At 36.1% G+C, this 12,644-nt stretch overlaps 1 protein-coding gene across 1 annotated transcript in view; it reads left to right on the forward strand.

Moving 5' to 3' along the window:
- The window catches only part of PTPRR (protein tyrosine phosphatase receptor type R), a 217,534-nt gene that overhangs the window by 190,886 nt on the left and 14,004 nt on the right, over positions 1-12,644 (forward strand). The window contains exons 11-13 of the mRNA XM_016152328.2: positions 5,129-5,239; positions 6,547-6,704; positions 10,311-10,424. Coding sequence (XP_016007814.2) covers positions 5,129-5,239; positions 6,547-6,704; positions 10,311-10,424 — 383 coding nt within the window. The remainder of the gene's footprint in view (positions 1-5,128; positions 5,240-6,546; positions 6,705-10,310; positions 10,425-12,644) is intronic.

Here is a 12,644-nt window from a genome sequence, read left to right on the forward strand (position 1 = left end):
ATACATCTGAAGCCATTTAACTAAAGCAAGCCTCAAGGTTAGAAAGTGATGGAGGCCAAATTTTAGTCCAGGTTTGTTTGAATCCAAAGCGCATGCACTTAGTTATTGCCCCAAAAGAACAATGGGCCAAATAAGAAAGCAAAACACCAGAAGGCGAGCAGCTCACTTTTGACCTCAGAAAGCAGCACTGAAGTTATCTTTCATGAAGTGAAGGAATCACATGGTGATTTGGCCTACATAATACTTCTCTCAAGTATTTAACACAGACATATATTTTTCTATATTTACATGCATTTTTCATTTGAGTTAACTACGTGATATTACTTATAATCCTCAGTTTGCCCATTGATTGACCAAGTCGGTTTAACCTCAAAAAGACATATAAAGAAATCATATTTAGTTTTCCTTTCTTTCATGCCCTTCCTTTCTCTGTCTGATAAAATTATAGAAAAGATTCATTTTAATTACATTTATTTAGCCAAATAGCTCATATGAAGCCTTAGAGCTTTTTAATAGGGTCCCAAAGAGTGAGTAGGTACACAAAGGAAACAATCTAGGCAGAGCGGCAGCATACAAAGGCAGACAAGAAACCGCATGGCAATCTGTACATCTTAGTCCCCTCCCCCTTTTCACCCATCCCTCTAACCCCCTTCCATCTGGCAACCATCAAAATGTTTTCTGTATCTATGAGTTTGTTTCTGTTTTGTTTGTTCATTTTTTTTTAGATACCACATATAAGTAAAGTTATATGGTATTTGTCTTTCTCTGTCTCATTTCACTTAGCCATCCATGTTGTCACAAATGGCAAGATTTCATTCTTGTTTATGGCTGAGTAATATTCCATTGTAATTATGTATCACCTCTTTATCCATTCATCTGATGATGGACACTCAGGTTGCTTTCATATCTTGACTATTATAAATAATGCTGCAATGAACATAGGGATACATATGTCCTTTTGAATTAGTGTTTTTTTATTTTTTCAGATAAATACCCAGAAGTTGAATGTCTTATCACTATGTTGTACACCTGAAACTAATATAATATTAGATGTCAACTGTAACTGAAAAAAAAATTTTTTAATTAGACAAAGAAGCCACATGACCTGTTTGAACTGAATAGTTTGGTGTGGCTTGAGAGTAGCACAGTAGGAAGTGAAGGGAAATGAGACTGGAATGTTAAGTTGTGCCAAAAAATGTAGGACTATGCTTTAAGAAAACAAAACGAAAAACAAAAAACTTTGGGCTTTATTATATAGGCAGCAGGGTGCCACTAAACTAAATCTGTTTTTGAAAATGGAGTGACATAGTGCAATTTGTATATCGGGAATATAATTGTTGGCAGGATATAGGATTTGGACTTGAGAAAAGCAAGAGGGAGCAGGGTGATAGGTTAGGAAGTTGTAGTTGTAGTAACAGTCCAGGTAAGAAGTACAGAATGAAGGCAATGCCAGAGCATGTTGAGAAAAGGGAACAAATTGAGAAGTTGTTCCAGAGAAAGACGTCACAGTGCTTAGTTTCCTACTGAACGGGAAACAAGGGAGAGTTTGACTTTAGGATTTCTGCCTTGGAAGACAGTGGAAGGTGAACTTTGGTGGGCAAGAAGGGAAGATTTGTGAGAGAAAAGAGTTCTATTTTTAACATGTTGTATGAGGACTCCTGGAGACCTTTGGATGGTAAAGCCTACCAAGTGATTAGAAATAAGTGTCTAGAGCTCTAGACAAATGTACAGATAAGAGATAGAAACTGGGCAAGTTGAATTTACACGGTGATATTTGCTCAAAGGGTCCTGGCCCTTATGGGCATTTCCTCAGAGAGCCCTGGCAAAACATCTGATCTTCAGTTTCCTCTGCTGTAAAATGATGCAATAATAATAATAATAATAATAATAATAATAATAATACCTGTTCTGCCTAACTCAAGTGATTGTGAAAGAGATTAAGTGATATGTTGGTGAAGGTACTTTTAATATTAAATTGCTGCCTTAATGTCAGTAATGTTTAGCTGGAAAACCAGGAATAAGATTAACTACAACAATAGTAATAGTGCATAACCTGACTCATTCTATTCCTCTCATATGCTAATGAACTCAAATGAAACCGACCATCTCCCTATTTATTTAGAGCCACTTTCTATGTTATGATACATGTCTTTAGCTTATCCAGCAAAATCTCTTTGATTTTAAATGCATAGAATTTAAAAAGAAAGTTGCTTTTAAAAAGACTTTTTTTCAGGCAACTAGACTACTAGCTAGACCTCCTTTTTCTTTATATACGAATAATCCTAACATGGTGGGGTGAGCAGGAGGGTCAGAAAAAAAAGATCATAACAATATGAGTCTCCACTGCTTTGCTTTGCATTCTACTTTTGCTATGAATCACTGATTATGAAGAATTGGTTGGAGTCCAGAATCCTCAGAGTTAGTTTGCTAATTACTTGTTTGCACAAGAGACATATGGCCCTCTGAAAACCTCTTTTTCCTCTAAATTATGAATTCTTGGAATTAATAGATAATTTTACTGAAAGGATCAGCCAGTTAGCAGAATAATGATGATTTGGGGTTATAATCTGCTAGATAGCATGCTATTTTGAATTACCTACAATTAGTGTGGCTTCACAATATTATCTGTAAGAGAGCATTTTTCTTCCTTGCATTTTCTGCCTCTTTCATGTCATTAGCACCACAATAGAGAAACCCCACAAAGCTGTTCACAAAAATATTTTAAACATGAACTTGTGCTCTTAGAAACAACTACATTTGCAGTTCTCTCCACCTCATATTTAAAAGCACCCACACTTATCTGGTCTATTTTTCTAAATTCTCCTGAAAGGGGGAAAAATGTATTCAGTGTGTAAAAATAAGCTATTGTATCTCAGAAAGGAGATGGGATGCCTAATTAAGGGTTGTTTGAATGAACAAGTCACACTGCATTGTCTACTGAGAGCTGGCTGCCAATTGAATTTTTGATAAAGAGTCAAGAAAAACATTCAAGAGGGCCCCAGCAAGCTTAGGAGAGAAGCAGGCAGCACTTCCATTTATCAAGTAGGTGCGCAAGCCTGTTCAGGCATTGTTGAAAGTCAGGGTGCAGGCTGTGAGCTCCTGCCTCAAAGCTTTTCCTGCTGGTTTCGAGAGCCACCTTCCAAAAGAGGGGCCTGCTGTTCAGGTCTAATTTTAGACAATGAGGCACGTATGCTGGACTGCTGGACCACTGAATACCTTTTTTTTTGTTCAATATCTTTTTCAAGATTCTTTATCTCTTTTTCGATTTATCCAGGAGGCATGGGTTTTAAGATACACAATAGCATAGGTCTCGTAGCGAAATAATTGATGCTCCTTTGAAAGAAACCAAATAAATCGGTTAGTATGATTATCTTTAACAAACTGGGGAAATTTTAAACATTTGACAACTCATAAATGAGGAGGGAAATAAATTGTTCTGTTTTTAAAAGGTTTTATTTTTCTCAATATCTGGTTATGTCAACCAGAGTAAGCCTTCAACCTGGTTGCCTGACAGTCTTGGGTGTGGGGTGGCATGTAAATAGAGGTGAAAATGATTTACTTTGGAAAGAAATCAGAATATAGAAGATGCAAATGCATTTTTATTGTAATGAATGAAAGAAACAATGATTCCACCAGGCAAAGGGACTCCTTTCCTGACTCTAGTTTGTGGAATAGTTAATACTTAGCATGATAGAGTCCGGAGATGTGTTTCTGATACTCTAAGTGCCTTTTCCTTTAGTTCTATAATTCTGTGATTCTTTTGCTGCTCTTTTGAATCATAAGTTCTTAATTTGTTTCAAGTGCAGTCATATGCCTTTGACATAAATGTGAAGAAACAAGTGCCCTGAGTACTAAAAGGTCCCAACCAAGGGCAACAAGTGACAGAATTTCTCTATAAATGTGCATGTGTGTTTGGAAGAAAATGAGTGCTCTTTAAAGAATACTTATAAAATTAAACATTGCTTCCTGGGCATTTGCAATAAAACATAAACTTTCACACTTTACATTAATCATTAAAATATGTGGAAAAAATTTAATAGGTCTTTTGCAGTCAATTAAAAGAAAAAATAATAAATAATATTTGTATATATGTATGCTTGAATTTCATTTTGCAGTTTTCTTTAAATAATGTAGCTTGGATATAAAAATATAATATTTAATGCATGATTTAAGGCATAATTAAGATCTAATCGCTTTAGATAAAAAACAGAAAGCCCAGTAATTATAAAATATAATAATAACAATAACAACAATAACAATAATAGCAACATGTTTTGAATGCTTATGGTATGCCTGGCTTAGTCCTAAGTGCTTTCTATGTATTAAATCATGAGAAAACTGTGGCCAGAGAGATTGCTTATGGATTCACAGTTAATAAGTAGTAGAACCAAAATTTGGACTTGGACTCTCTGACTCTAAAGCCTGTACCTTATCCACCACATTATATTGCCTTGTTTGCACTATAATTATTATTACTGTTATTAAACCCTTCAAAGAAGATCCATTATAAAAAAATTCCTTATACATTTATTTTTAATGGACTCCATAAGTGAAAACACTACTGATCCTGGAAAACACACCATCGAAGAGGTATAATGGCCACTACATCTGCTTTACATACAAGCCAACCCTCATTCTGTGGCATCTAACACATTACAGATACTCCTATTAGACGCTTCCTTTCGACGAAGCGAGAAATTGATACTTGCCTCGATCATCATGATAAAACATTTTTCTTATTTCTAGTCATCACATGATAAACTCTATATTTAGATGTAATTTCTTAATTTGTAATTTAGTTCTTAATCTGTTCTTAATATATCTGTGGAGTTTGGGGAAATTTTATCTTTTGTATGGAATTAGTAGCAACAGTGTTTGACGAACACATGCAAAAATTTGTTCTTTATTTTAAAAAGTCACTTTATTGAGATGTAATTGACAACCACAAAAATCATCTATTTAAAATATACAATTCAGTGGTTTTAGAGCATTTACAAAATTGTAAAAATTGATGCTGGATTTTTTGTATTATTATTAAATAAAAACTCTTGAGATGCTTGAATGAAAAGTGCTCCAAGGCCAACGAAAATCACTAATACTTGCTGTGTTCTTCTTTCCCCTTCATCAGAAATGTGTGCTATACTGGCCTGAAAAGAGAGGAATATACGGGAAAGTTGAGGTTCTGGTTATCGGTGTAAATGAATGTGATAACTACACTGTTCGAAACCTTGTATTAAAGGTAAGATTATGTAGCTTGTAGCTGCTTAGCAAGTAGATGATATTAGAGGAGCACATTTTTAGTTTGAATTGTGTATCCTCATAAGTACTACAGATTCCATTTAAACAAATGAAATAATGTCAAGATCAAAGAGAAGTTACAAATATTCTCTCATGTATTTCTTTGTGGTCTGCTACTACTAGCATGTGGAATGATTAAATAAGTAGATATTCAGGAAAGTCACTAAGCAGGATGTCATGATTTAATTCGCATAAATAAAGATCTCTCGGTTTAACTTTTTGAATGCCTTTTGCTAAAGGCTTGTTCTGGAGACTTTGTCATGATATTTTGTTAACATCGCCTTAGCCTAAGCAGCTTTAAGTAAGGCTTGGAAACCGAGAAAGAGAAAATCTGTTCTTGTGGGTGGCTGTGGGAGGCAAGACAAGCCCAAAGTGTTGAGGAGATCTGCCAAAACTTGGAGTTACAGTAATTTATAGGGACTTTCCCCAGACCAGATAACGTCATAGGAAAATTATCTTATTTAACTTACGAGGCAGCAGATGCTGAGGAATGTTGCCATGGTATTGTTTTTGCTTCTAGAGAAGAATCATCTCAGAGCTTTCAATTCTACCTACAGCCTCACCTCTGGGACATAATCATCAAGGAGAGGGAGTAGAGGCAGAGCTGTACCAATGATTTTTAATGGAAAGCTCAGGATAGGAAGCCACTTGCCAACACCTGTTTTTCAACACATGTCCTCAAGTGCCTACTCGAGACCAGGCCCCTAACCAGGCATGGAGTTTGGAAATGATATGCATGGACCTTTGCTCAAAGAGATTCTAACATGGTGCCCCTTGTACCTCCTTTACTACTGAAATTTGGAATAAGTGTAGAAGTATTAGAGTGATTGAATATAAAATTTAGTGTTCTTATATTTGTTGATACGTTTGTAATAACTTCTCAGGGATGTGCAAAGAGCAAGAGACACACTATATTCCAATTCTTTCTTGGCTACATTTTTATCTACCATTTTGTTTATTGTAATAAATTACAAACATATGTTGAGCATATGTCACATATATACTTTCTATACTAAATATATATTCTCATTTACTAGAGACAGTACTGTCAAACATTGATATAAGTATGTTTACAGTAAAGTCTTCTCAAGGTGCAGTGTTATTTTTCAAAAATCTCCTAGGTTTTTTCCCCACTTAGAAATAAGTTGCTAGCAAGTTGGGAATGATAGGAGGCATGTAGTACTGCGGTTTGGATGACTTTTAGTTGTACAAGTAAATAAGGCATTTGGTGGCTATTGCTATTTTCAGCAAGGAAGTCACACCCAGCATGTGAAGCATTACTGGTATACCTCATGGCCCGATCACAAGACTCCAGATAGCGCCCAGCCCCTTCTACAGCTCATGCTGGATGTAGAAGAAGACAGACTTGCTTCTGTGGGCCGAGGGCCTGTGGTTGTCCACTGCAGGTAAGGCATGAACTGTCCTTTCTGCCTAAGCAAACTGTCCGTTCTTTGAAAAGTTATAGAGCAGATAGAAGTTGGGTTTTGCTTCCTGACTGTGACTTTATCAGTAAATTAAATACTTGTTGAATTTGGTTAACTCCCTAATATTTGGGTCTTGATCAAGATGATATTTATAGTGACAATAGTAGGGTATTTTCAGCAATTACACAGTGGAGGAAATACTACTTCTAATAAATGCCTTGGGGGACAGGAGATCTTATTCAGTCCTCTACCTTGAAACTTTTTTTGATTCATTTAGTCTTATCAGTCTAATGTACATAGGGAATGACAGATATTATTTTTTTGTTATTATCAGTAGCTTTTTGTTGTTTCTAGATGGCACCTGAACTATACTCGAATTGTATCTTGGTGATATTTATTATTATTATTTCGAATTTGGTGAAAACCAGTCAACTATTTTAAAAGTTATTTCATGTAAAACAGAAAGGCATAAATCATGAAATGGGAAGTGGGCAATTGGTATTTCTCCCAAAGAAAAACAAAATGCTGTTACCAGAACATAGGTTCCTGGGGGTTAGGCTGACAAAAGCGATAGATGTCTGTGGTGGTTCCTTACTTAATGTCTAACTTAAAGCTCTCCTCGCATAATCGATGTCTTATCCCCTTTTGCTTTCCTTTTAGTACACCTAAACAGAAGCAAATATTTTTTAAAGTTATTTAGATAACCAGTCATTTATTCTCCATGCTTCCTCAAAATACTGCAATTTGGGTCACTTTCTTTAACTAAAGTCTTGTAAGATAGATTTTGATAATATCTTTAATAAATAAAATACATTATTTTAGATGATAATTTTAGCCTCCTTCTCTTTTGAACCTTTATGGCTTAATTAAAGGTAAAATTTACTGTGTATCTTTTTATCCAAAGCATTATTATCCAGTTTCTAGCCTTAGGTCTCACTCTAAACTTAGCTTGGGGCCAAAGGAAAACAACCTAATTGGCCATACTTTAGGGCTGGAACAGTCCCCCACCCCAAATCATAAAACACTCAGGATATCTAAAAGGAAGGAGCCGCTTCCCCTATAAAATCAGTTCTCCTTCTGATTACTATTTCTAAGAATGAGGCCATCTTTTTTCCAGGCGCTCAGTGTCTAATATTGACAGTTATCTTTGGCTCTTCTCTCAATTTCAGTCTCAGTATCTAATCAGTCACCAGAGTGGCTTTCCCTTCAAAGCTTCTCTCATTATCATCACTTCCTGTCCAACCACCCAAGGTCAGGCCCTCATGACCTCATCCATGTATTTTAGAAGTAGTCGGCTAATTGCACACACACACCCTACTTCCCCACACCCCACCCCAACTGCGGCCTACCGTATGCACTTCTCTTGGATGATGCTCCTAAAACTGTCTTTCATCACATGGAGTCCCTGCTCAAAACTTCTCATTGGCTTCTCATTGCCTAGAGAAAAAGTTCTTAATCTTAGATCTATGAATAAGCTACAAGGGTCAGTGAAAGCCTCGAAATTACTTGAATAAGTTTGAGTACACGAAGTTGTGTTAATTTTTCTGGGGAGTGAAAGTGCATAGTTTTCATCGAATTCTATAAAAAAAAAAAAAAGGTACTACTGTCTTAAGTTTCCACGTAAGGTCCTTTATAACCCCAGTCTTGTTTCCCACTTTTTCTCTAAAGTAACTTTCTCTTCAAGCCAAGGCAGTCTACTCATTGTCACACATCATATATCCTGTTCTGCAGCAGTTCTTTCCTTATACCCTTCTCATGCATGGAACATTCTCTCTTATTCAGGATAATAAAAATGCCTGCCATTCACAGGGTATAGTTCAAATTCTATTTCTTTAATGAAACAAACTATAGATGCTTCAACTAATATGGACCCATTCTACCTCTAAATTTCTATGCACTCACATTTAACAGAAACAAATTCCAAATAGGAGAAATAAATGCTATTTGTGTGCCAAGAGGGGAGCTATGAATTTAAACCAGGAGGATTGATGAAAGCCTCAAAAATTCAGAATAATGTCAAATGGGATCTTAAAAAATTACCAATGTGTATGGTTTTTAGAGAGGGTAGAGAAGGCATTTCTGATTAAAGAACTAGCATTAACACATATAAGGGAAATTGGAAAATAAAAGGCATTTTTCAGCAATGATTCATGTAAATGAGAAACAAATGGCACGAAGGGTACAAGGAGGACAGCAAAAAGACATAAAGCATGAAAGTTAGTCACATTCATATTATTCAAGGTCATGAATGCCATGTAGAGAGCTTAGACATGGCCCTATAGCTATCGGGAGCCATCTAGTTTTTGAGTAGACAGTAATATGATCAGGTTCCCAGCAGCTGTGTGTATCATGAATTAGCACAGGAAAAGACTTGAGACTTGGAAACCATAATGAGATCATTACTAACCATGAAGTAAGGAGATGTTAAAAACGTGAGCAGTCTATAAAAGGAAAGCATGGATCCCAAAAGCTCGGTGGAGGTGGAAAATATAAGAATTGGTAACAGATTGGATGTGGGAGGTGAGGGAGAAGGAGCTGTTGAAGATGGCACCAAGATTTCTAAGCTGGAAAACTTGTGGCTGGTAATGCCATTGAGAGAAAAGATAATTCTGTTTTAGATACACTGAACTGAAGCAAGTGCAAAATAGTAACATTAAGAGTTTCGGCTAGGAGATGGAGTGCCAATCCAGAGTTTAGGAGAAATTTAGAGAATTTAGATGTAGATTTGAAAGAAAACTATTAGTGATTGAAATTACTGACACTAAGAGATCTATATCTACCTGTGTCTCTCTCTCTCTCTCTCTCTCTCTCTCTCGTCTATCTACTATCTATCTATCTATCTATCTATCTATCTATCTATCTATCTATCTAATCTACCTATGGAAAGCTTGTTAGGTTGGTGCCATACTCTCCAAAGCAGATGAATGTGTAAACAAAAACTTTTGGACAGATAAGGCTGCTATTCAGCTATCATCTGGATGTAAATGACTTGGAAATAGGTGCCTCTAGCTACCTCCTCTCTCTTAAACTGAATTGAAATTTCAGTTATTCACTAGAATCTTCAACATCAGTATATCCAAGACCAAACTCTGCTCTCTCTCCCTCAAATCAGCTCTCATTCCAGAATTCCCTCTTTGTCTCATCAGGGCTACCATTCTACCAATCCTCTAGGCAGAGTCATCTTTGAATTTTTGCTTTTCTGACTGTTCAGCTCCAGTTTGCCAGACTCACATTTGTGATGTGTCTAAGTCTTTTCCCTTTTTCCTAGTGCCCATACCTTACCTAAGTTCAGGTCCTCATTATTCTCTGCAGAACAGTTACCATGCCTTTTTCACTATTATCCCCACCCATGACCTCCCTCTACCCTGCTCATCCTACTGCATGCATGTAACTGAAGGAAAGAATGTCATTTAAGTACTTAGCACAGGGTAAGCATTGTGATACCCAGCCCACAAGACCTATCGTTTGTTGTTGATGTTGTTGTTAACCCTATCTGTTGTTGCAAATTTAAAAAAACTCTTTTAAAAAAAATATATTTTACCTTTGATACTTTTTCTCCATCTTTTTATTCTTTGTCCTTTTTTTCAGTGCAGGGATAGGTAGAACGGGGTGTTTTATTGCTACGTCCATTGGCTGTCAGCAGCTGAAAGAAGAAGGAGTCGTTGATGCGCTGAGCATCGTCTGCCAACTTCGTGTAGACAGGTGAGTGTCTGAGGGATTTGTGTCACAGACATCAGAGCAACATTATCAGTCACAACCTGCTCTCATTAGCCTGACTTCGTAAACATCACAGGATCCAAAGTGCTAAATCTCTATAGTGGTTTTTGTTAAGTGCTTAAGAATATACATTACATCAAAAAGCTATCAAAGAAAGTGTTATTTTCAACTCCGACCATCAAGCGTCCAAAATCCAAACTTCACGTTTATCCTTCCTTGTTTCTGATACAGGTTGTTGATGGTAGTAGCTCTTCCTTCTTAATCACACGCTTATTCCTTTCTATATATTCTGCATTTTCATCGATTTAATTGAATCATTCACTTTAGGATCCTGATCCTTTAAAATGAAGAATATGTCATACTATCAAGAGTTATCTTTTTTGTAGTCTACCCTTTTTAACTGTAAAAAAATGCACATAAAATTTACCATCTTAACCGTTTTTAAGAGTACAGTTCAGTAGTGTCAAGTATATCCACATCATTGTGCAACCAATCTCCAGAACTCTTTTCATGTTGAAAAACTCCGCATCCATTAAACAACAAATCCCCATTCCTCTCTCCACCTGCGCCTGGCAACCACCATTTATTTTCCAACTCTATGAGTCTGACTGCTCTACATACCTCATCTTAGTGGAATCGCAAAGTGTTTGTCAATTGTTATTTAACTATTTCACTTAGTATAATATCTTCAAGATTCATCCATGTTATATCAGAATCCCTCCTTTTTTAAGGCTAAATAATATTCCGTTGTGTGTATATCATATTTTGTTTATCCATTCATCTATCAATGGACACTTGGGCTGCTTCCACCTTTTGATTATTGTGATAATACAGCTATGAACACGGGTACAAATAGCTGTTTGAGATTCTTTTGGTTATATACTCAGAAATAAAACTATTGGATCATACAGTAATATATTTTTAATTCTTTTAGGAATGCCATACTGTTTTCTATAGTGGGCTGCACTACTTACTGTCCGATCAATAGTATGCAGGGGTTCCAACTTCTCCACACCCTTGCCAACACTTATTATTTTCTGTTTGTTTGAGGTTTTTAAAAACAGTAGCCATTCTAGTGAGTGTAAGGTGAAAGAGTCACTTTTATATAGAGAGCATTTGATCATCTTTGTGATGATCTATCTCTGTTTATGTATTAAAAACAAACAAACAAGAAATTTCTCATCTTCCTTTCTCCATGACTAAGCCTACCGAGGTATATGGTGAGGAAAGTGAACAGGTGTTCCTAGAGAATACAGAGAGAAAGATACCATACCAGCACACAAGCAGCCCACCTCTCTGCTCTGAAGTTCAGTGCGTTATAAGAAGAGTTGTTCTAAAGACTGAAATACTGGGTTCTCATGTTTCATCCATACAGAGAATATTTATTAATCACCTCCCAGGCTGAAGGCATTGTTCCAGATGCTGCAAGTACAGCATTAAACAAGATGAATGACGCTAACGGAGTGAGAGATAGAGATAGATAGATAGAGAGGGAGAGAGAGAAAGAGAGAGAGAGAGAGAGAGAATAATAAGTGAAGAAATAAACAGAGTAATTTCAGACAAAGATAAACGCTGTGAGGTAATAAAATAAAAGGGGTTTTGCTCTATGACCTAGAGTTTCCTGAAAGTAAAACTGTAGAGTCACCTTTTAAGATTCATTCAACAAATACTTATAGCACCTACTATGTGCTAGGTCACAGGATGCCAATAAGAGACAAAAGGATTGTTCTGAAAATTTAATGAGATAATATACTTAAAGGATTTAGAATGAAATGTGGCCTACAGTAAGCCTTCAGTAAATGTTCATTGTATTATTATAATCATCATTATTAAAATTACCAATAAAGTGTCTCCTATCTCTAAAAATTAAATATTCAAATTCCCCTTCCTGAATGAGGTTTTCCCTCTCCATCCCTATCTGTTCTAGTCTTGTCTCCTTTTAAATAATAATATTTAAGTCTTTGTAAGTATAACTTTCCTCTATTTTTCTCTTAACTTTGGCTTATGAGAGGCTGTTCAATATGGTGGTAAAGATTCTGGCCTCTAGAGACAGATTGCCTGGGTTTGCATCCTGATTCCCACCATTTTCTGGTTGTGTGGCTTGGGCAAGTTATAAGACTTCACCATTCCTCAGTTTTTTCATTTGGAAAATGGAAGTAATGATAGTATCTGTTTCCTATTTTTGTTGTAAGGATTAAGAGAGAA

This window comes from Rousettus aegyptiacus, unplaced genomic scaffold (genome assembly GCF_014176215.1).
Source record: "Rousettus aegyptiacus isolate mRouAeg1 unplaced genomic scaffold, mRouAeg1.p scaffold_m13_p_2, whole genome shotgun sequence".
Lineage (NCBI taxonomy): Eukaryota > Metazoa > Chordata > Mammalia > Chiroptera > Pteropodidae > Rousettus > Rousettus aegyptiacus.